Here is a 24052-nt window from a genome sequence, read left to right on the forward strand (position 1 = left end):
AATTAAGCATTAATGGTATTAAATTAGAATTTTAATTATAAATTTAAATTAAAACCGCAGCAGCATTTTAAAAAGGTAATATTGGTTCATCCCGGTGGATTCACGCGTCGGGTCCAACTTTTGTGACCTTTGACCCCTGACAATTAGCCACGATAAGGAACCGAGTCCAAAACGGAGAGAGCTATCGTAGCTACGAGCTGCGTTGTTGACAAACGAGACTATTTCCAGCCGTTGTGTCCTTTTGCGTGAACAACAGTAAACGTACGGTCCCGTGAGCGCCTGCTAGCTAGCCAGCTGTTTTGCGATATGTTCCCAGCTGGGCTAGCATGTTAGCGGTTAGCTCACCAACCGCCTTAATGACGAGGAGACGCGTCCGTACGCGCTCACCTGGAAGGTATGAAGCCAGTCCTGCAGGCCGGAGGGAGGCGGGCCGGAGGTGACGCGCCGCCGCTGAGCCGAATGCCCGTTGGCCAGCCGCAGGTCGCCGAACGTGGTGGGCGTGGCCTGAACCAGACTGGAGGGGCTGCGGAGAGAAAAGAAGTTACAGGAAGCTCGTCGTGGTTGTTTCACACCTGTTCAGTATTTCAGAACAGAAATTCAGACGGTTTTGACACATTTCCAGTCGACTGGTTCGTTCCAGACTTGTTGTGTCGCCAAACACTTGAAAGGCACTTTGACTGCCGAATCTGGACTTCGTTACCGTCGTCAAAGACAAATAAAGGTGCTGCAAACATGTCGACTCAAAAAGACGACCGTGACGGAGGCTTTGGTCGGGGTCACGAGGTCACGGGTGGAGTTACCTGATGTAGCCGTTGCCTTTGCAGTGCTTCTTCCCCGAAGGGAACGGCCGGCCGTCTGGACCGTGATCCAACTTCCTCTTCATCTGAAGGCAGAGAGACGGGAAGACAAACGTTTAGAGACGGGAAGACAAACGTTTAGAGACGGGAAGACAAACGTTTAGAGACGGGAAGACAAACGTTTCGAGACGCTAACACTGAAAACACGACTGGTTCCACGAGAGGACTCGTTGCTCCGGGTTTAAATGGGGACCTTTTCAAAGAGGGGTACCGGGGCGGTCCGGACACCTCCTCCCTCGACAGGATCCGGCTGAAACGAAGCAGCCACAGTTTGGTGTCGAACGGAAAATCAAAGGAATTAATAAATCTTGTTTCTTAATGAGACAGAAGAGAAAACGAACCACGCCGAACTCTGTGGTTGGTTACCAACTTTAATCCTGTTAAATTAAGGAATAACATCAATAAATGAGTCTGGTTCTGTCGGAGGTTTCTTCCTGTTAAAAGAGTTTTTCTTCCCTTAAAGAGGAGGTTTTTTTCCTCCTGGCTTATCTGGGAAGTGTTGGATTGTTGAAGTGTTGGGTTGTTGGGTTGTTGAATTGTTGGATTGTTGAAGTGTTGAAGTGTTGGATTGTTGAAGTGTTGAAGTGTTGGATTGTTGAAGTGTTGAAGTGTTGGATTGTTGGATTGTTGAAGTGTTGGATTGTTGGATTGTTGAAGTGTTGGATTGTTGAATTGTTGGATTGTTGAAGTGTTGAAGTGTTGGATTGTTGAAGTGTTGAAGTGTTGAAGTGTTGGATTGTTGAAGTGTTGGATTGTTCAATTGTTGAAGTGTTGGATTGTTGAAGTGAAGTGTTGGGTTGTTGGATTGTTGAAGTGTTGAAGTGTTGGGTTGTTGAATTGTTGAAGTGTTGGATTGTTGGATTGTTGAAGTGTTGAAGTGTTGGATTGTTGAAGTGTTGAAGTGAAGTGTTGGGTTGTTGAAGTGTTGAAGTGTTGGATTGTTGAAGTGTTGAAGTGTTGGATTGTTGAAGTGTTGGATTGTTGAAGTGTTGGATTGTTGGATTGTTGAAGTGTTGAAGTGTTGAAGTGTTGGGTTGTTGAATTGTTGAATTGTTGGAGTGTTGGATTGTTGAATTGTTGGGTTGTTGAAGTGTTGAAGTGTTGGATTGTTGAAGTGTTGAATTGTTGGAGTGTTGGATTGTTGAATTGTTGAAGTGTTGGGTTGTTGAAGTGTTGGAGTGTTGGATTGTTGAAGTGTTGGATTGTTGAAGTGTTGGATTGTTGGAGTGTTGGGTTGTTGGGTTGTTGAAGTGTTGAAGTGTTGGGTTGTTGGAGTGTTGGATTGTTGGAGTGTTGGATTGTTGAAGTGTTGGATTGTTGAAGTGTTGGATTGTTGGATTGTTGAAGTGTTGAAGTGTTGGATTGTTGAAGTGTTGGATTGTTGAAGTGTTGGATTGTTGGAGTGTTGAAGTGTTGGATTGTTGGATTGTTGAAGTGTTGAAGTGTTGGATTGTTGAAGTGTTGGGTTGTTGAAGTGTTGAAGTGTTGAAGTGTTGGATTGTTGAAGTGTTGGATTGTTGAATTGTTGAAGTGAAGTGTTGGGTTGTTGGATTGTTGAAGTGTTGAAGTGTTGGGTTGTTGGAGTGTTGGATTGTTGAAGTGTTGGATTGTTGAAGTGTTGAAGTGTTGGATTGTTGAAGTGTTGAATTGTTGGAGTGTTGGATTGTTGAAGTGTTGGATTGTTGAAGTGTTGGATTGTTGAAGTGTTGGATTGTTGAAGTGTTGGATTGTTGAAGTGTTGGAGTGTTGGGTTGTTGGAGTGTTGGGTTGTTGAAGTGTTGAAGTGTTGGGTTGTTGGATTGTTGGATTGTTGGAGTGTTGAAGTGTTGAAGTGTTGGGTTGTTGGGTTGTTGGATTGTTGAAGTGTTGGGTTGTTGGATTGTTGAAGTGTTGGATTGTTGAAGTGTTGGATTGTTGGGTTGTTGGATTGTTGAAGTGTTGGGTTGTTGGATTGTTGAAGTGTTGGATTGTTGAAGTGTTGGATTGTTGAAGTGTTGGATTGTTGGAGTGTTGGAGTGTTGGGTTGTTGGGTTGTTGAAGTGTTGGGTTGTTGGATTGTTGAAGTGTTGGATTGTTGAAGTGTTGGATTGTTGAAGTGTTGGATTGTTGGATTGTTGGAGTGTTGGGTTGTTGGGTTGTTGAAGTGTTGAAGTGTTGAAGTGTTGGGTTGTTGGATTGTTGGATTGTTGGATTGTTGAAGTGTTGAAGTGTTGGGTTGTTGGATTGTTGGATTGTTGAAGTGTTGGATTGTTGGATTGTTGGATTGTTGGGTTGTTGGGTTGTTGGATTGTTGAAGTGTTGGGTTGTTGGATTGTTGAAGTGTTGGATTGTTGAAGTGTTGGATTGTTGAAGTGTTGGATTGTTGGATTGTTGGAGTGTTGGGTTGTTGGGTTGTTGAAGTGTTGAAGTGTTGGGTTGTTGGATTGTTGGATTGTTGGATTGTTGAAGTGTTGGGTTGTTGGATTGTTGGATTGTTGAAGTGTTGGATTGTTGGATTGTTGAAGTGTTGAAGTGTTGGATTGTTGAAGTGTTGGATTGTTGAAGTGCTGGATTGTTGAAGTGTTGGATTGTTGGGTTGTTGAAGTGTTGAAGTGTTGGGTTGTTGGATTGTTGAAGTGTTGGATTGTTGGATTGTTGAAGTGTTGAAGTGTTGAAGTGCTGGATTGTTGAAGTGCTGGATTGTTGGATTGTTGAAGTGTTGAAGTGTTGAAGTGCTGGATTGTTGAAGTGTTGGATTGTTGGATTGTTGAAGTGTTGAAGTGCTGGATTGTTGAAGTGCTGGATTGTTGGATTGTTGAAGTGTTGAAGTGTTGGGTTTCTCGTCATGATGCTGTAAAGTTCTGCTGTAAATGACTGGAATGTGTTAAAGTGCCATGAAATAAGCTGTTTTGTGATTTGGCGCGACATTAATACGATTGAATTGAACTAAACATCTGGATTTGCTCGATTTAAACAATAAACATGGCGACATTTGAGGAGGTCACTACGAGGGTGGAAAGTTCGGCGCACCGAGAAGCTCAGAGGTTCAGAGGTTCAGAGGGTTGATGGGAAATAAAATGGAAGAAACCTCAGGAAGGTCAGCTGATCAACTGGCGCCATCACAGTTGCCACGTCTGGATCCCGTTCGCAATCATCTCGGTTGTTTATCGGGACACGTGATACCGGCCCGGCCGAGGAAATGCAAGAACAGTTCCTGTAAATGTTTGTGGGTTTTTTTGTGGGACGTCTCCGCGGTCGGAGGCAAAAACATGATACAAAACAAGAAAGAAAGAAAAAGCCAAACAGATGTAACGGCGGCCTCGACGCCGAAAACACCTCCGATGTTCGGGAACACAAACGCAGCGACCGGCCGTCCGAACCGGCCGTCCGTCGCCGTCTTTCCTCCGTGTGTCGCTTTCAGTGAATGAACGCAGGAATGCAGAAAATTGGAGGAATGTCACCGGTCGAAAATAGAGCAGCACGCGCTAACAGCCTGCAACACACACACACACACACACACACACACACACACACACACACACACACACAGAGGACAGTGTGTGTGTGTGTGTGTGTGTGTGTGTGTGTGTGTGTGTGTGTGTGTGTGTCCTTCTTCCTCTTGGCATCTTCCTGAGCGTGCAAAATAAAACACAAGACGACGCTGCTGGAGATGTTTTCCGCCTGTCGGTGAAGTCGAGAGGTTTTTATTTTAGTTTTTTTTCATGCGACCGACATAAACTCTTAATCTGCTTTTCATTTTTGGACTCGCTGGCTTTTTAATAGCAGATGTCGCGTCTCCGTTTGGATTTGATTAAAAGCTTAAAAAAACAAAACAAAAAAAAACCTTCACTCGGGGGTGAAGAAGCAAAAAGAATGTGTTTACTGTTAAAAGCAGAAAAAACCCTCAGCGGTCCACATGGAGCTTAAATAATGGTTTTAATGGTAATCAGTCGACGGTGACCTCTGACCTCACAAACTACTTCCTCTAAAATCTGTATTTATTTATTTTTTTACAAAGTGTCTCGTGTTCTTCTTGTTTGAAGCCAAAAACACAAACAAACACTAAATACAAAAGTCTTGTCTGTTTTTTTTTAATGTTTTAATCTTTGGAGCTTCCCTGGTTCCAACAGTGCAGATTACAGCGTCCGTGCTTGGTCATATCTCTATTTTCTAAGGTTTTAATACTGTAGTTTGAAGGTATGATGATAATCCAGCACTGTATTATATTCATTTATAAAAATAAAAAAGCACATAGTCCAATAATAAAAGTTTACAGCGAAGCTATAAAGATGAGCAGGCATCGGACACTAAGTTTAAAACTAATTTTATTTTATTTTTCACCTGTAAAAATCCATATGTAACTTTAAATGGACTTCATGGCTGTGCTGTTCAGCAACCATCTGGTTGTATTTTCACATTGTAGGGAATCAAAAATATCTTTTTAATGTTTTCTTTCAGTTAAGATGGATTTGAATTAATTCCATAATTTTTTTTCACCTGTATTAAAACCATATTTGACCAAAATAATGAAGTTTAAATGGCTGTACTGTTCAGCAACCCTCCTTTATCGTCATCCTCACGGTAAAAGAAAGAGAAAACATTTTCCTTTTCAAGGTTTTTCACTTTCAGTTTGCAGCTGTAAAAGTTTAAGAAGCAGCTGAGCATCAATCCGGTTAATTCTTATAGATTTTTTTTTACCCAAATCGCTGCAATATCTAGAAGCTGTAACGCGATATCCCTTTTTTAGGGTGCAAAATGTCAAGGAAAGGTTTTAGTCTTGTAGTTTGAAGCATTAATGTTCATCAAGCCACAGATAACAAGTTAAGATTGATCAAAATAAATTGTCATGAATTCTTCACCTGTAATAAACCATCTTTTTTTTTCTAGATAATATGAAGTTCACATGGCTGTGCTGTTCAGCACCCATCTGTTCGTTAGTTTTACAGTGTAGGGAAACAAAAATGTCCCTTTTTCATGGTTTTAATGAAGATCACGCTTCAGATATTAAGATAAAATGGATTTCTTTCACCAGTGATGGTCCATATTTGACCAATATAACGCAGTTTGCATGGCTGCCCTGTTCAGTGCCCCTCCTTTATTTGTATTTTCAGTGTAGGGACGCAAACCTGTCACTTTTTCAGGGTTTGAATCTTGTAGTTTTGACACAATAACGATCATCAAGTCTTGAATATTCAGTCGAGATCGATCGAATTTAATCTAAATCGATTTTCAACCGTAATAAACCATATTGGACCGAGATTAAAAAAACATGCAAACTATTGCACCTTTTCAAGTGTTTTAACTGCTGAGGCTCAAGATGTGATCAATAATCAATTATGGAATCAGAGGGAGGAGGAGGAGGATGGAGGAAGGACGGAGAGACAGAGAGAGGACATGAAAGGAGTTGTCTCCCGTCTCTCCCGGTTCCGCAGTGGTCCACACACACACACACACACACACACACACACACACACACACACACACAAACACGCACACCGACACACGCACGCGCTACCGAGGCATTCCGCTGTCAGGCAGAGAAACGCCTCGTCATCCCGGCGGCGCACGAGCCCTGACAACCTTCAATTTCCGCACCGCAGCTCTCGGTGACATGAAGAGAGCCGCAGACCGGACCGCAGACGGACCGCAGACCGGACCGCAGCCGCCGATCGATCAATAATCGATACTCACTTTGTAGAAGATGAGCTTCAAGGTGCCGTAGAAACCCATGGCTGCCCCCCCGGTAGGCGGGTACGACCCTCCCGCTGCAAGATGTGACAAATATTACAAACAAGCTGAATAAATCCTGAAATCCAAATGACGGCAGGATCCGACAAATTGACGGCGTGACGTCAAAGATCCATCCGGTGAATCGGTGTCGATGGCGAGTATCGATCGGTGGGTTTCGGGTGGAAGCGGCGGCTCGTGCTGCTGCAGCTCCGGGAGGAGAGGACCGACTGACCCGCGCTCGCGCTCTCTCTCTCCCCTCTCTCTCTCTCCCTCCCTCTCTCTCTCTCTCTCTCCCTCCCTCCCCCCCCCTCTCTCTCCCCTCTCTCTCTCTCCCTCCCTCTCTCTCTCCCTCCCTCCCTCCCCCCCTCTCTCTCTCTCTCCCTCCCTCCCCCCTCTCTCTCCCTCCCTCTCTCTCTCTCCCTCCCTCCCCCTCTCCCCCCCTGCGTCGCTTGTCCTCCTCCAGGAACAAGCAGGGACATGCCTGTGTGCCTCGTGGGTGGAGGGTGGAGGGAGGGGTGGAGCGCGTGGAGAGGGGTGTGTGTGTGACGTAGAATAATTATTGCATTTGCAGTGAAACTGTAAAGATGATTTTGATTTTTACTCAAAGTCTGAGCACAACATGACACGGTTGAACTCAGCGTTGTATTTAAGATCCTTACGACTAAAATGTGTAAAAACAATCTTTACTGAAGATGAATTATCTCTAAACCAGCAGATTAAAATACCTCCGAGCTGCTTCAACGTGAACAGAGTCTGAACTTCTGAATTCAATTCTAAATTCAAAACTGAAAGTCGAGAACCGACCGACTGAAACTGCGTCGCCGTCCTGGAAAACCAGGAAAGGAGGACGCAAACACAGCAGGGGGGTCGTCAGAGGTCGTCAGAGGTCGTCAGAGGTCGCAGCTTTCTCACAGCTGACACACACACACACACACACACACACACACACACACACACACACACACACACACACACAGGGGATGATGAGGTCAAACCTCTGGTCACAGCCCTCCGATCCGGATCACCTGGACGCTTCATGTTTACGTTATGAAACGTTTAAAGATTCGACCTCCGAACAGACGAGTGCTGTTTTGTTGTTTATCAGGTCTCACAAACAAAGATCAAATTAAAAACTAATTGATAATAACTTCCAGACCAATGCACACCAGACGATAGCGCTAACAAAAAAAATCTAAAGTAAGAGTAAGAGAGAGATAAGAACGACAAACTAAAGAATAAAACGTGTATACCTGTAATTAAATGATCATTTTAAATGGACTTTGCAGGGCTGTGTTCAGCGACTCATTAGGAAATATTTTCGCCTGTATTCGACCATATTTGGCCAAAATAATGAAGTTTAAATGTCGGCAGTGTTCAGCAACCTTTCTTTATTTAAAAAACAGAAGAGGGTAAAAAGGTTCCTTTTAAGAGACGACAGCGAAAATATAGAAACTAGATGGAATCGAACCGGGACCTTGTGAATCCGATACGCCCGACAACCGAGGTAGGAAGAGAGAAGTTAGACCAGCTGTCAATCACCTGACCTGCTCTGACCCCGCCCCCTGGCAACACCTCCTCCCCCTCTGCTTAATCATCAGGACCCTTGATGACCTTTGACCTGTGACTCTCTCTCTCTCTCTGTTTGTCATCAGATCACTTTACCAATCAATCCCAGAATGCCTCGGGGTTCCTTCACCACTTCTACCTCCTGACAGCATCCCTTCCTCTCTTCATCCTTCCTGTCCGTCTCTCTTCTTCTGCTTTCAATTATTTTTTAGTTCCTCCTGTCGAAACACTTCCTACTTTTCTTTGCTTCATGTCTGGTCCTAACTCCCTCCTTCCTCTTCCTCCTCCTCCTCTTCCCCCCTCTCCTCCCTCCTCTTCCTCCTCCCTCTCAGTTTCCACATTGTCATAAATCTGAATTAAACATCTCCCACTTTCATGTTTCCAATTTACATCTTTCTTTTCTTTTCTCTCCTTTGTTCACAGAATTCAGTGAAAACCTGCCGGATGTGTTGCAGATTAACTTTAGAAGTTAAAACGCATTAAAAAAAAAAAGAAAAAGGGACGTAATTGAATAAATGTGAAACGGCATGAAGTCGGTCCACAAACAAAGGAAATAAATACAGCACATCTGCAAATCAGTGCGACACAAATTTCCAATTGTGTGGGTGAAGCCGATCATCCTCCACCCGGTTCACCCCCCCCCCCCCCCCACCACCACCTCCCCTCCCCACTCTGGTATGCAGCCCCGCAGAGTCGCTCCCTCTGATGGTCTTGTAAAACCTGAAACTTGTGTGTGTGTGTGTGTGTTCGTTCTGTATTGAAACCGATGGTTTCCCACGCTCGAGGACTTCCGAGTGTGCGAAGCCGGAGTCGATTGTGATCTCAGACCGTGAATGAAAGTGGACGCAGCTTCCAGGTCGGAAAAGTCAAAACCAATGCAGAAGTGCTTTAAACTGCAATACCGCCGAGGGCCAGTAGGGGCTGGCTCCAATGGACTCCCGTTCAAAAAGCTTCACTTGTAAATGGCCACAAAGACAAATCACTATAATTTAGTATTTAATGATGATGTGGCAAAAGTTAGTTTTTTTGTTTGTTTACACGGCAATTGAAAATTTAAACAGGACTTTTGGCCCCCAAAAAAAGAGCAGGAAGTGACCATATTTAGATGAGCTGGGGGAGGAGCCAGCTTCTGCATCGGAACCATTTTTCAGACCTGGAAGCTACGAACTCTTTTATATTCAGTCTGTGCATTTTAATCAGGACGGAGGTATTTTGCAGAAATGTCTCCTTTGGGCAGAGATCGTTTCTGCTTTTAAAAAATTCAGCCATTAATATTTAAACGCTGCAAACACAGGGTGAATTTCCATCAACCACTTTTTCAATTTGCAGGTAAAAAAAAAAAAACCTCCATGGAAATGTTGCAAATTAAAAAAAAGAAATACTGCAAAAAAAAAAGTGAGGCTGAAGACAATTGTCAAAACAAACGTACATGTGCGTGTTTTATCCTCCGAGCTAACCAGTGTCAGGCACTGGAAACAGAGAAAACCACTTCAAAGACACACACACTTCAAAGACTGAGGCAGATGTGGCCTGTATGTATGTATGGGGGTGGGGGTGTGTGTGTGTGTGTGTGTGTGTGTGTGTGTGTGTGTGTGTGTGTGAACTGGATTATCCTACAAGTGTGTGAAGGATCAATAAAGAGAGAGAGGGAGAGCGGATCAGAGGAATGTGTGAAGGATTGATTTTCAGCAGATGATGTTTCATCTCTGTCTCTCAGCCTGAATGCACCGAGTAGAGTCCAGTAGAAACAGACTCACTTTCATTTACAGTGAGTTCATTTCTTTAGCATCAATAATAAAACAACCAACAGCAGGAACTTCAGAGGTCAGCAGCCTCAAAGCCTGCTAAAAAAAAAACAACACTAAATTTGAATTAGATTTTTTTTTTACAGTATTAATAACTGCTCATATAACTTTGGGTTTTGATTTCGGCCTTTTAGTTGTTTTTATTGCTTATTTTGCTTCGATGATGTGTTTATATCTGAAGGTGTGCAGCCTCCTAGTCAACGTATGTCGTGTTTTTATACGTGCTACATAAATAAACTGACTTCACGAAGTGAGTCCGACTATTTTCAGCCATCCAAAAAAAATGTCTTGAATTATTAAAAAAAAAAAAAAAGTTGTTGGCCACGGTAGGAAAGTCGGTAAGCTGATAAAAGCTTGTGACGTTAACGCTCAATGAAGCATCTGCTCCTAAAAAATAGACAAATACATCGGATATAAACATAAATGTTTTCTACATTATTTTTTAGGCGCTAACGTTTTAACCCCAAGAACTGTGAGAGTTTCCAGTAGGACACATTAGAGAGGTGCAATGCAGCAAACAACAGCTGTTTTATCAAGAAAACAAACAATACAGCTGCAGAGAAGAGTGTGTGTGTGTGTGTGTGTGTGTGTGTGTGTGTGTGTGTTCATCAATAATGAATGCAGGCAGTGTTGCAGGGATGTAAGGGACTTAGTGCTCATGTATATTTTAATGAGAATCTGTGTGTGTGTTGTGTGTGTGTGTGTGTGTGTGTGTGTGTGTGTGTGTGTGTGTGTGTGTGTGAGCTCCAATCGTACTCAGGGGAGAGATCCAGACTCAACAGTGTCGGCAATCAGGACGCAAAGATGGAAGGAGAAGGTGAAGACAGGAGGGAAGTATCTCAACCAGCAATTTTTTTATTTACTTATTTATTTAATTCATCAATTGAACTTTGACAACCACGAAGCACAAAGTTAGAAAAGCTTCCTAAAAGCTGCGTATCTTTATAGAAGCCTTGCAGATTGTAGATGACAAATGAAGTGAGTTTTGTTTTGAAAGGCGACTTTATGCCGTGAGACTTTCAGCAGAGTTCGTGTTCACGACTTTGTTTTGGGAAACAAATTGCAGGAATTTTGAAAGAATCTAAGTTTGCTTGAATTTACATTAATATTTACAATCGTGCGACAATGTGACTTAAATGAATGAAGAGACAAAAAAAGAAAAAAAAAAATCTGAATTTACAGCACTGAGGAGACCGAGGTCGGACCTTTAATCATCTGGATGACAGCGTGCATCGATTCACGTTTTCTTCAATCGACTTTCTAGAAATTTTTAGCAAAATTTGAATGGACAGCTCGATGTTTACAGGTTGATGGAAGAGGAAGTGTGAAAGGAAGAAAGGGAGGAAAGGAAGGAAGAAAGGGAGGAAAGGAAGGAAGGAAGGAAGGAAAGGAAGGAAGGAAGGAAAGGAAGGAAGGAAGGAAAGGAGGGTAGGGTAGGAGAGGATGACTGTGGGAACTCGGAGGAAGACAAACAGAGTGTGTGTGTGGGGGGGGGGGGTGTGGGGGGGGGAACAAGACTGATGTTTTACTGGCATCCTTCAGGTGTCGCCTTACACACTGTAAAAACATGGAGGAGACGGGACAGCAGAGCACCTGTTCCTACACACACACACACACACACACACACACACACACACACACACACACTGCCCCACCAATCGGGATGCAGCTCTGTCTGGTTGCCAGGGTGACGGTGAAAGTCAGAGAAGAAGGCAAAGAGCGATCAAAAAAAAAATATGAGAAAAGAACAAGGTTGTTGTTGTTTTGTTGTTGTTTTGTTGTTGTTTTTAGCTCAACTGGTTTGTTTGAAACATCAGATTTTGGGTTCATCAGAGACCCTTGAAATTCTTCAGAAAGTCTGCGGTGATGAAGCGACGAGCCGGGCGGCGCGTTTCTGAGTGGCGTTCAACGTTTCAAGAGGGGGCGGAGCTTCACAAAAACAGCCACGACTCGGTGGTGGAAATGACCTCATGGGAACGAGACGTTCAGGATTTGACTCAAAAGCTCCAAGTTTTGAGGTCCGCGGGTGAAATCACAAACGTTCACGTTAACGTGTGGAATCTGAATGTGACTGAATTACAGAACATCTTTGATATAAATCCTCCTCAATATAAAATACTTTGATTAAATTCAGGTCATTTCTCGAGTTTCACGCGTTAACGTGACCGCTGGCGACGCGAACGTTCGACGAGATAAAAAGAGGACGACGATCCCGTCGAGGTCCGAGAGATACCGGCCCCGTTATAAACGTTTCGCTGATCGTTCAGGAACAGCGGATGGTTGAGGACGTGATCACGTTTCGGTAGCGGAGTCGACTCGCCGCAAAGAAACCTGCAACGTAACCAGAAGGTCGCAGGTTCAAGCCTCCGTCCCGCTGACGAGCAGAAGACTCCAGGAATGCTGCCGCGGCTCGAGGAGTGTGTGTGTGTGTGTGTGTGTTTGTGTGTGTGTAGTTTGTGTGTGTGTGTGGGTGGTGTGTGTAGTTTGTGTGTGTGTGTGGTGTGTGTGTGTGTGTAGTTTGTGTGTGTGTAGTTTGTGTGTGTGTGTAGTTTGTGTGTGTGTGTGTGTGTGTGTAGTTTGTGTGTGTGTGTGTGTGTGTAGTTTGTGTGTGTGTGTGGTGTGTGTGAAGTGCTGGAATTCTGCCCGGCGCTGGAATGTGACCTCACACACACACACACACACACACAAACTACACACACACACACACACACAGCGGGTACTGAGGGTGTGTTAAGGTGTGTATTCACATAATAAAGAAAAGAAGGATCTATAAACTGTCTTTAAAAGATCGTCAAAGTGTGAATACCACTGAGGGCCACTAGGGGCAGGCTCCAAAACCTCCAATAGACTCCCATTGAAAAAAAAGTATCAAGTCAGTAAATGTTTTCCACAAGTCGTGATGGTGTCGTTGGATAAATTCCCTCCTTCTGCTCTGCATTTTTGGTCCTTCTGAAAATAATTTCCTTTAGATGTTCGGCTATAAAACCCGTCGGGTCACGGTGGGTGACCCGACAACCACCGCTGGATCCATGTGAAACAGAACAATACCTAAAAACAAGATTATTATCACACGGTTGCTTTCATCCTCAACCTCCAGAAAGTCAAACAAAACACCTCGTTTAGGACCTTGTAAGAGGGAATGAAAGGAAGTGTGTGTGTGTGTGTGTGTGTGTGTGTACATACCAGACATGCCACAGCAGCTCTAATGTGTCTCTATTCACACCGGTCATCTGACGCTTGCATGATCAGTGTGTGTGGAGCTTTTAAAATGACTTCTCAAACCGGTCGACAAACTAAACCTGTTTAACAAATAAAATAAAGATAAAGCCTCTAAACTGAGTATTAAACTGCATTAATATAATTCCTGTGTGTGTGTGTGTGTGTGTGTGTGTGTGTTTAATCTACTGTACGTGTAGTAATCTGGAAAAAATGCTCAAAGATTACTGACCGTTCACCAGATTAGTGCCCTAGTTTTTTTCCCCTGTCTGTCGGCCTGACACACACATTTCAGAGCTTCTATCTTTGTGAGGACGCTCGCTGACATTAACGCATCTCTTTGCTTATTGACCATCACAACTAACTGTCAAAACCCGGAACTAAATCTGAGTATAAATTGAACCCTAAAACCGAGTCTGAACCCCAAAAATGAGCCCAAATGTCCTCACAAAGATAGAGAGACAAGCAAAAAAAATCCAGTCGTCCATCACCAAATCTGATCTTCAAGAAAATCTGCCTCCAGCCGAATGAAGACCACCATGTGGCCCCAAGTGGTCAGACGGAGAACTGCATGGTAGCCCATGTTTGGGTTCCCATGGGAACAGACTTCATCTCCCATGATCCCGCAGTTGTGAGGGGAATCTGAGGAATGTTGACCGCTGCACGTTCCTCCACACACCTACTGTGTGTCCTATGTCTTCTGTGACGACTAATTTCAGCTTTAGACCTCGGTAGTGAGGACATTTGGACGGAAGCGCCTTTAATTTTTTCTGAAAACTCATTTCTGATGTTTCCAGAAAGTTAGTTTGAGCTAATATATTGCAATTTTAGTAGTAAATACTATTTCTTCGTAATTTAATGATTAAATTATGAATAAATAATTCCCGCATTCATTTTCCGTCACAGCAATTTGAAGATCTTTGGGGTTTAGACAAAATGAACAAGGAACAACATTTTAACTTGTTTTTGTTCCACAAACTTAAAATATTTGGACTGTATGTTATTTTTGTACTCTGAATTTGAATTTTGTTTTCGAGCATGGTTTTTAAGTGATAAGGAGTTTTCTTTTTTTTTTTAAATCATAAAAAACAAATAAAATGGGTAAAAAACCAACATCCTTCTACAATGAACAAGCATCAGGAACATCCATCGTTAGTGTTCAGCTACAGTCGGCCAACATAGAAAGGCTCCACTTGAGTTTACTGAGCCCGTGTTGTGGTTGTTTCATTCAGTGAGGAGATAAAAGAGTAGACTGGCGCCATCTTATGGCAGATTTCAGAAGTACGAGATTGGACAAAAGTTTAGAGACTGACAGCTCAGTGCTGCACACGGAGCAGCAGCAAGCAACGACCTCCATCAGGAAGTATTCAGAGTCGTCTCTTCATCATCATCACTGAGTTCCTCACGTTAACGTGACCGCTGGTACCTGAACATTAGTGATTTTAAAACTGGAGCAGAGAAACATCAGATTTTTGGGTCAAAGTTTTGAAGAACACAAAATGTTCAACATGCCGCCTTCCAGCCGAGTGTTCCTGAGCCCATGCAGTGATTTCCACCACAGAATCATTGCTGTTTATAAAGCACTGAGGCTCCAAAGATCACAGACAACATCAGATTTAAACTCTGTAAATGTTTCAGAAAGTCTCTGGCGAAGAAGTGACGAGCCGGGTGAAGTGTTCTGATGACATCACAGAGGGGCGGAGCTTCACTGTGTAAGACCAAAGAAGGCGCCTCAGGTCGGGAGACACCAGGTGGGTTTTTCTTTCACTTCCTGTCCTTTGTATAATTGTTATTCTCCACCGTTCCCATTAGACTACAGTTAATATTATTTAGTAATGGTGAACTGTGTGTACAGGACACACATTAAATATACTATTACATCCTTCACTGGGTTATTGGTATGTTTGTGTTATTTCTGGGTTGGTCCTACCTGGTGTTGCAGGTGAGCCGACGGTGACATCACTTCTGTGTCCTTCTCCTCTTCTTCCTCCGCGCCTCCTTTCTCCTTTTCATCGCCTCCATCTCCATCTGTGTGTGCGATCTGATTGGCCGGTTCCAGGTGGGCGGCACCGAAGGGCTCAGACAGACAGGACTCGTCCTCGATAGTGACTATGGCAACTCTGACCTCGTCCTCCTCCTCATCTTCTACTTCCCTGTTTGATTTAGGTTTCAGAGATGTGTCCTCCTCTCCTCCTCCCTCTTCCTGTTCGTGTAACCTCTCCTCCTCTTCCTCCTCTCTCCTTTCTCGGAGTGCCTCCTCCATCACTTCTTCGCTGCCGTTTCCTTGTGAAGTCCTCAATCAGCACACCAATACAGAAGCATCCTGAGAAGACACAAAGGATCAATATGAAACATTATTAATAGTAATAAATTGGACAGATGTAATAGAAACACCTTCCTGTATGTAGCCGATCTATTTATTTACATGGTTACTGTATGGGTATATAATGCTTGATGTATATTCTTGTAGTAGGTGATCAATACAGGACAGGATCAGAATATACACCAATCAGACACACCAATGAAGACCATTTTCCTAAAATGGTGCAGGTCCCGCCCCCTCATGGCCTGGACCACACAAGGCCTCTAATGGGTGATCCAGTGGTATCAGGCACCAAGACATTCCTGCTTCGTGGCTCCGCCTTGTTTTTCCAACACATCCTACAGATGCTCGATGGACGAGTCAACGCCTCGAACTCTCGTCATGTTCCTGCAGCCATTTCCTGAAGTAGAATTACCGCCTGGCGGTTGTAGTTTACATGGACATCTGTCCAAAACCCGTGTACATATTAAACTCCCAGTGACCTTGACCTTTGACCTCCAAAATCAACACAGTTCATTGCTGAGCCAAAGTGAGCATTTGTGACAAGTTTTAAGAAATTCAAATAACAAATTCTTATCAGGTCATCGTTGGTACAAAGTGAGTGGTTCTGCCAAATTGGAGAACATTCCCTCTTTCCTTTCTTGACATATTGCGTTCCCGAGAACGTACCAGACAGATGACGGGAACGTGAGGTCACAGGAACGTCGCCTACTGAACGATTCTGTTCCCGAGATATCGAGTTCACGTGAATGTTCCCGAGTTCGGGTCACAGTCACTTTGACCTTTTGCCCCTAAAATCTAAATCAGTTCATCCTTCGTATCAAGTGAATGTTTATGCCAAGTTTGTCCGAATTCTCTGAAGGCGATCTTGTGGTATCGCGTTCACGAGAACACCTACTTCCCATCCTGCTGCCATTTCTTCCCTTGATCAACAACGGACAAGTACTCAGCTGTCCAGAGACAAAACATCCCATCCAGTTGTAAAACTGCAGGTTTTGCAGATGCGACATGTGTCTAAGATCCTGGAATAAAGACAGAAGACCGTAATTTATTCCTTTGTGAGAAGACAACACCTTTATTCATCATCAGTTCGTTACAATATTCAATCAGTAAAATCTGCTAAATGAATCCCGTTTAATGATTTCATGCATTCAGCAATTTGACTCAGAATATCAACATAATATGTTTACAATAAAATAATACCTGAAGTCTTGGTTGATAATGATCGTGATGATTACAGTTTACAGGATTTCATTTGTACATCGATTTAATCAAGAACAACATTTGGTCTGAAAAAAACGATAAATGGAATATAAATTTCTTTCTCTACAAAGTCAGAACAAAATCTTTGCGATTAAAGGAAGGAGGTCTGATTTGTTTCATCTAACTGACCCCGAACATCAGAAGAGACAATAACAACACAAACACATCACAAACCTTCCTGAAGCAGAACAGACAGCTGATCTCTGTGCAGTGAAGTAAACACTGGAATACACATTTTAACCAGCAGTTCCTGAAATCACTGAAATCACTGCAGTCTATTTGACTTTAATGAACTCTGCAGTGGATCCAGAATCATTTAAACAAATCCCAGCGTGGAGCCGCTGAGTGAAGGAGGTCTGGACTCTGTGGAGGAGAGTCATGGTTTTAGAGACGCTGTAGAAAGACAGAATACCTGCTGGGTGATCCAGGTACACTCCGACTCTGGAGGACGGAGGACCTGAGACTTCAGTACGGACTTTGTTGGAGAAAAATATATAACCTTCTTTGCTACAACATAATGACCAAGATTTGTCATTGAATCCAAACCACTCTGCTCTGCTGGTGTTCTTGTATGCGACTGATAGATAAACTTCTCCTCTTCCGCTCCTCTCCACCTCCCAGTAACAACGTCCAGTCAGACTCTCTCTACTCAGGACCTGAAACCACCAACGAGTGAATCTGTCTGGATGATCAGAATAAGATTGTTCTTGATTCACTGACGTTACTTTTCTGTTCTCTTCAGATAATAACAGATTTCTGTGTGCTGTGTTTGGATCCAGAGTGATTTCTCGTGAATATCTTAAGAACTCAGCTCTGGTCTTTGGTTCTGGTCCTGACAGTAAAACGTCCACTTCACTAACAGTCTTTGAGATGTTTGTCCGTCCATCCTTCAGAGCGTCCTGTAGTAAATCTCTGGTCTTTGGTTCTGGTCCTGACAGTAAAACGTCCACTTCACTAACAGTCTCTGAGATGTTTGTCCGTCCGTCCCTCAGAGCGTCCTGTAGTAAATCTCTGGTCTGTGACACAGCTGCTGTCACTTCCTTAAAGTAGGTGAGAGGCCGAGTGTTGCTGCTGGATGAGTGTGTGGACTCTCCGAGTGCTGACAGTGAGAAGAAGCTCTGCAGGAACTCGTGATCCTCCGTGTGTGAGAGCTTCTCCAGCTCGCCGTCTTTCCTCTTCAGCTCAGTGACCTCCTGCTGCAGCTTCTCCTGAAGCTCTCTGACTCGACTCACTTGGGTTTCCTGCTGAGATCTGACCTTCTGCTTCACATCGTGCATCAGCTGGGTGAAGATCTCCTCGCTGTGCTCCACTGCTTCATCAGCGGAGGCGTTGATGTCCTCCACCTCCTGCTGAAGCAGCAGCTCTTCTTTCTCTTGCTTCTTGATTCTCTGCTGGAGGTTTCGTCGACTCCCCTTGAGCTTCTTCTGCTTCTCCGTCCTTTCTGCTGCAGCTGAGACGGTGTCGTGGTCTTTATGTTCCTCCATTAAACAGAGAGAACAGATAATCTGCCGATCGGTGCGGCAGAAGATCTTCATCACCTCATTGTGACGAGAGCAGATGTTCTCCTGGAGCTTCTTGGAGGGGTTCACCAGCTTGTGTTTCTTTAACGGAGCTGCATCATAATGAGGTTGGAGGTGTTTCTCACAATAAGAAGCCCGACAGACTAAACAGGACTTGGTGGCTTTCAGCTTCCTCCCAGTGCAGACATCACAGGCCACATCTTCAGGTCCAGCATAGCAGTGATCAGCAGGAGCAGCTCCGAGTCCCGTCTTCTTCAGCTCCTCCACTAACTCTGCCAACACGGTGCTTTTCTCCAGGACAGGCCTCGGTGTGAACGTCTTCCTGCACTGAGGACAGCTGTAGACTCTCTTCCTGTCCTCTTCATCCCAGTGGTCTTTAATACACTTCATACAGTAGCTGTGACCACAGGAAAGAGTCACTGGATCCTTCAGCAGATCCAGACAGATGGAACAAGAAATTGTATCCGAATCCAGCTGGTTTCCTCGCTGCGCCATCTCAGCTCTCAAAGACAGCAACTGTGTGAGTTTCTCTTACATAGATATGGAACTAGTTTGAGCTCTGATCAATATATCATGTGTTCTGTGTGGTGAACAGGTTTGTCAGCTCTTACACTTCACCAGTTGTCGGTTCCACCCATGTTCACAACGTAGATCTAAAGGGAGAGGTAACAAGGAAATATGTGGACCGACTGGATGTGCTGTGTTGTAGAGCAGGAAGAAGACCGAGGTATTTTCAGGCTCCGATTTCCAAGAAGTCAAACGTTTGAAGCAGACACCGTGTTTCAGCCCTTTTTTTTTCCACAGGAAAGCACATAGCTGCCTTGTAGTTGTATGCCTCCACCAATCAGTCAAGTTGCATCCATGCTTGTCACATGAAATGTAATTGTTGTATCCTTGAGTCCAAGTAAGCGTTTGTACCACATTTAAAGACGTTCTTTCTGAGGTATAAAGTAGAGAATAATGGGATGGATGATGAGGCCTTGACCTTTCACCTTGGACCAATAAATTCTTTTCAGTTCATTCTTCAGTCCAAGTGAACATTTATGCCAAATTTTAAGAAATACCCTCAAGCAATTCCTGACTTCAGCCAAATTGAGACCGCGACGGACATTTAAACCCGATATAATGTCACTGCGACCTTGACCTATGACCCCCAAATTGTAATCAGTTAATCTTAAGGTCCATTTTAACATTTGTGCAAAATTGGAAGAAATTCCCTTGAGAAATTGCTGAAATATCACGTTCACGAGAATGGAAGAGATCTGTGGGCCACGGCAGCCATAATCGGACGTATTCCGCTTTCTGGTCGTCCGTCCGGTTCTCGTGAAAGAGATTTCTCAAGAACACTTTGAGAGAACTTCTTCAAACTTAGCAAAAACATTCACTTGGTACCAAGGATGAACTGATAAGATTTTGATGGTGCAGGGTCAAAGGTCACTGCTATGTCACATCCATTTTCCACTGTGAACACAATATCAGGGAATCTCTTCAAATTTGCCACAAACATTCACTCGTACTTAAGTATAAACTGATTTGCTTTCAGGGTGTCAAAAGTCAAAAGTCAAGGTCACTGTCACCTCAGATTAACAAGTCTGCAGTGAATGTAGGCATTTCATTATAAATCTAATTTTTTTGCCCTGATAGCATGTTAAGATCTAAAACTGTGTGCAGACTGAGGTGAGGAGCTTCAACCTCCACCACGTCCTTGTTAGCAGGATGATGGCGCCCTCTTGTGTTGAGCATCAGGCATTATGTTTCCCCTTTTAACCCAAATTAATACAAGTGGAAACTTCAACGCAGTTGGCAGTTTCAGATGACATGACACAATGAAATTTAAACAAAGAGACACAAACTAAGGACACAAAACATTATTAGTATTTTTTTTAAATAACAGATCGAGGCTCATCAAAAAGAACAAATGATTAGTTTTAAATGATTTGTGTACATAAGCAACTGTTTGCCAACGCCTTCTCTGTATCAAAAGTAACTTTTACTGCTTGATTGATGCAGCAAATACAGGAATGTTGTGTTTTGTTTATTGACGGGGAACCAGAGGACACTACGGCCGGTTCACCTGTACCTGCAACTTGACTGCACTCCAGGCATGTCAATCAAACCAGGCACGACTCCAAACGTAGCTCTGTTCGAGTCCTAGTATCGAATTAATGATGGAATTATTTTCAGAAGGACGACTGCGGCATGCAAAGCGGACTCCCTCCTGACCGCGGACCAAAACTATACCCTTGCAAGTTTACTCAACGGGTCATGGGGAGTTTTCCCATCGAGTCTCCTAATGTGCTTTGTGGAAGAGGAAGGTCTTACCACCGGGGCAGTCGGGGGATCTTGTGAGGGGGAGGTGAATGTAAAGTTTGGGAGCCTCCAATTTGTGTCTGTTAGGGGCAGATTAGGTGGTTTTGGTGACTTCATCAGACTGTGACCTTGCACCGGGGCGCTTGGTTTCAGAATCAGCACCTCCAAGTTTGAGTCCATACTTCTCTGCCGGAAAATGATGGATTGCTCTCCAACTGAAGGAGTTTAGTTGGCATTATACCGCACAATTATGGCGAAGAGGGAGCTGAGTCAGAAGGCGAACCTTTGGATTTACCAGTTGGTCTGCGCTCCGACCCTCACCGGTGCTCACGAGCTTTGGGTCGTGACCAAAAGAGAACGACGTCGCGAATACAAGCGGCTGAAAAGAGTTTCCTCCGCGGGGTTTCCAGGCTCAGTCTTAGATTTGGAGTAAGGAGCTCCGACATCCTGAGGGAGCTCAGAGTAGAGCTGCTGCTCCTTCATGTTAAAAGAAACTAGGTGAGGTGGTTGCCAGCTGGTCAGGAACATGATTGGGTGAAGATGGGGAGAGGTTCACCACTCTGTGAAAGACTGCGTGTGCAAATAGCGCAATAATTTAAGAATAATGTTCCTCAACGTAAAACTACAAAGAATTAGTGGATTTCATCGTCTACGGTTCATAATATCATTAAAAGATTCAGAGAATCTGGAGAAATCTCTGAACACAAGGGACAAGGCTGGAAACCAATATTGGATGGTGGTGATCTTCGGGCCCTCAGGCAGCACTGCATTAAAAACACACTATTCTGGAGTGGAAATCACTGCATGGGCTCAGGAACACTTGTGAAAACCATCGTCTGTGAACACAGTTCATCGCTACGTCCACAAATGATGTTAAAACTCTCCAAAGAAGAAACCAGATAGAAACATGATCCAGAAACACTGCCGCCTTCTCTGGACCGAGATCATTGAAGATGGACTGAGGTGAAGTGGACAACTGTCCTGAGGTCTGACGGATGAAAATGGGAAATTCTTTGGAAATTATGTGGACGCTGAGATGGAAAATTCAGCTTATCATCAGTACACCGTTAAAAAAAAAAAGTTGATGAATGCCTTCATTCTCTCTTGCACTTTGAACTATCACACCTTTAAAATGCGTATTGCTCATTATATATTTGAACTGTTTGTGTTTCATTCTATGCATTTTATCTGTTTCTCATGCATCTAATTTCTTTCCTATATTTCTGAATGTTCCTTCACATCTTGTTTTTATGTGAAACACTGCATGTCATTCTCTTGCCGTGAACCACTTCGAGCTGCATTTCTTGTATGAAAGGTGCAACACAAATACAGTTTATCATCATTACTGCTGAAATTAAATATGGGTTTAAAATAATGTACAAGTCATCACGATGTGTTTTTGTTGATATTTCACACAGAGCCGTTGTGTTGGACCGGACAGGTGTTCCTAATAAAGGGACCATTGTGTGCTGGGCCTCCATATACATACAAGACGTTTGGGTATAATAATACAAAACTAAAAAACGGTCTCAGACATAGAAAAGAGAGGCGGACATGACATCCACGTCTCGAGGTTACATCATCTTGTGTCGTGTTTCATGAGCTCATTGGTTTTGTTTGAGCCACCGGAGCGTCAGCAGGGAGTTCAAATACTCGGCTGGTGTATTAGTACGCGGTTCAATGACACGCAGCATCATTACCAGTGAAGATCGGTGTTGTTCAGATCTACCAGGAACACTTCACTCTTTTTAACGCGTGACTTTTTTTGCACGTTTGTTCTCCGGTAAAACAAACAGCACAACAACTCTGCAGCTGTTCAACCACGAGTAAAGCAGACTGACCTGTGCACGCGCTGCAGCCTCTCCAGCTCCTCCGGACTTTAAAATAGAAACGCCGCGATTTTTGTCCTTTTCTGTCTTTTTCTGTCCTCTTCTTCTGTCCTCTTCTTCTTTAGTCTTCCTCGCGGGCGCTTTAAGTTTTCAACACGAAAACGAACGAAGCGGCTTCACAGCTGACTTCAACTCTACATTCATGTTTTCATGCTTTTGGTTTTAGTCCCACATTAAACACAAATGCAACTTTCTCCGGTTCGGTTTCTTAATTTTTTTTTTTTTTTTTTTTTTTTTTTTTTTTTTTAAATATTATTCCTACTCTTGCACATGGAGCTTTGTTTGGCGCCGTTTAATGACGTCAGACTTGTCGCTTACGCGCCGCTTGGTGTTTTTTATAACGGTGTCCGATAGTATTAAATTAGTCACATTTTATTATTAGACGTTAGTGTGTGAAAAAAACGGCATAATCTTCTGTGAGCAACTTATCAGAGTAATCACTCAAAATGAAAAAATAACGTGATTCATACTTCAGACACAAAAGTGCAGCACAGATTATGTTGTTTCCATTCAACACTTTGTTCTGGATTTCCACCTTGAGTAGAAGTTCTTACAACAATGTGAAAACGCTCAATTAGACGACAATTAAAAACCCTTCTTTAAAAGTACAGACAGCAGGAGCCTTTTTAAGTGAGTCCTTGATTTTTTCCTGATTGGATAATTTATTGAAATGAAATTATGTGAGAAGTTTAGAGGGCAAATCTCAGTTTGGTGGATCTATGAACAACTCAGACATGTGAAATATCGTTGGGATAGGAGGTGCAATTACGCTGGTTCATGTCAACAACCACTCATCCAAGCACACAAACGTTTCCTTCAGGTGATTTTCTTGGGAATCACTGAATTCATTTCCATTGTTGCACAGATGACGCCCAGATATATTTATCTATGAAGACGGATTATACACTGCTGAAGAAAATAAAGGGAACACTTCAAAACTCAATGTAACTCCAATCAATCCCACTTCTGTGAAATCAAGCTGTCCAGTTTGGATCAACACTGATTGAGGATCAGTTTCACCTGCTGTTGTACAAATGGAACAAACAGGTGGAAATGAGGCAATTATCAAGACAACCCTATAAAGGAACGGTTCTGCAGGTGGTGACCACAGACCGTTTCTCTGTCCTCGTCCTTTCTGGATGATTGTTGGTCCCTTTTGCATTTTGCCAGTGTCCTCACCACTAGAGGGAGCATGAGGTGTCTCCAACCCACAGAAGTTGTTCAGGTAGTGCAGCTCATCCAGGATGGCACATCAATGCACGCTGTGGCAAGAAGGTTTGCTGTGTCTGTCAGCACAGTGTCAAGAGGACGGAGGACATACCGGGAGACGGGCCGGTCCACCAGGAGACAGGTACCCTGACTGCCATTAGGTCCCGGGATGAGATCCTCAGACCCATTGAAGACCATCTGCTGGTGCAGCGGGTCCTGGGTTCTTCTGATGCAGGACAATGCTCGGCCTCATGTGGCTGGAGTGTGTCAGCAGTTCCTGCATGATGAAGGCATCGATGCTACGGCCCAGCCCGCCCGTCCCCCAGACCTGAATCCAATCTGGCACATCCGGGACATCACGTCTCATTCTGTCCACCGACGCCAC

General features: G+C 43.7%; 1 protein-coding gene and 1 pseudogene across 1 annotated transcript; both read right to left on the bottom strand.

Annotated features, from left to right (window-relative positions):
- LOC138212028 (F-box/WD repeat-containing protein 7-like) overlaps positions 1-22678 on the bottom strand; it is a 35348-nt pseudogene extending 12670 nt beyond the window's left edge.
- Positions 16543-18766, bottom strand: LOC138211897 (tripartite motif-containing protein 16-like). Its single transcript, XM_069172078.1, has one exon. It carries the CDS (start codon positions 18752-18754, stop codon positions 17015-17017), a length of 1740 nt encoding a protein of 579 aa, XP_069028179.1. The 5' UTR covers positions 18755-18766; the 3' UTR covers positions 16543-17014.
- Positions 22679-24052: the final 1374 nt, after the last annotated feature.

The sequence above is a fragment of the Embiotoca jacksoni genome, unplaced genomic scaffold (assembly GCF_022577435.1).
Source record: "Embiotoca jacksoni isolate LCO1_2020_lvr unplaced genomic scaffold, fEmbJac1.0.p SCAF_51, whole genome shotgun sequence".
Taxonomy (NCBI): domain Eukaryota; kingdom Metazoa; phylum Chordata; class Actinopteri; family Embiotocidae; genus Embiotoca; species Embiotoca jacksoni.

Excerpts from the sequence above, each read along its gene's own strand:
- LOC138211897 (XM_069172078.1), bottom strand. The coding sequence starts at position 18,754 with ATGGCGCAGCGAGGAAACCAGCTGGATTCGGATACAATTTCTTGTTCC.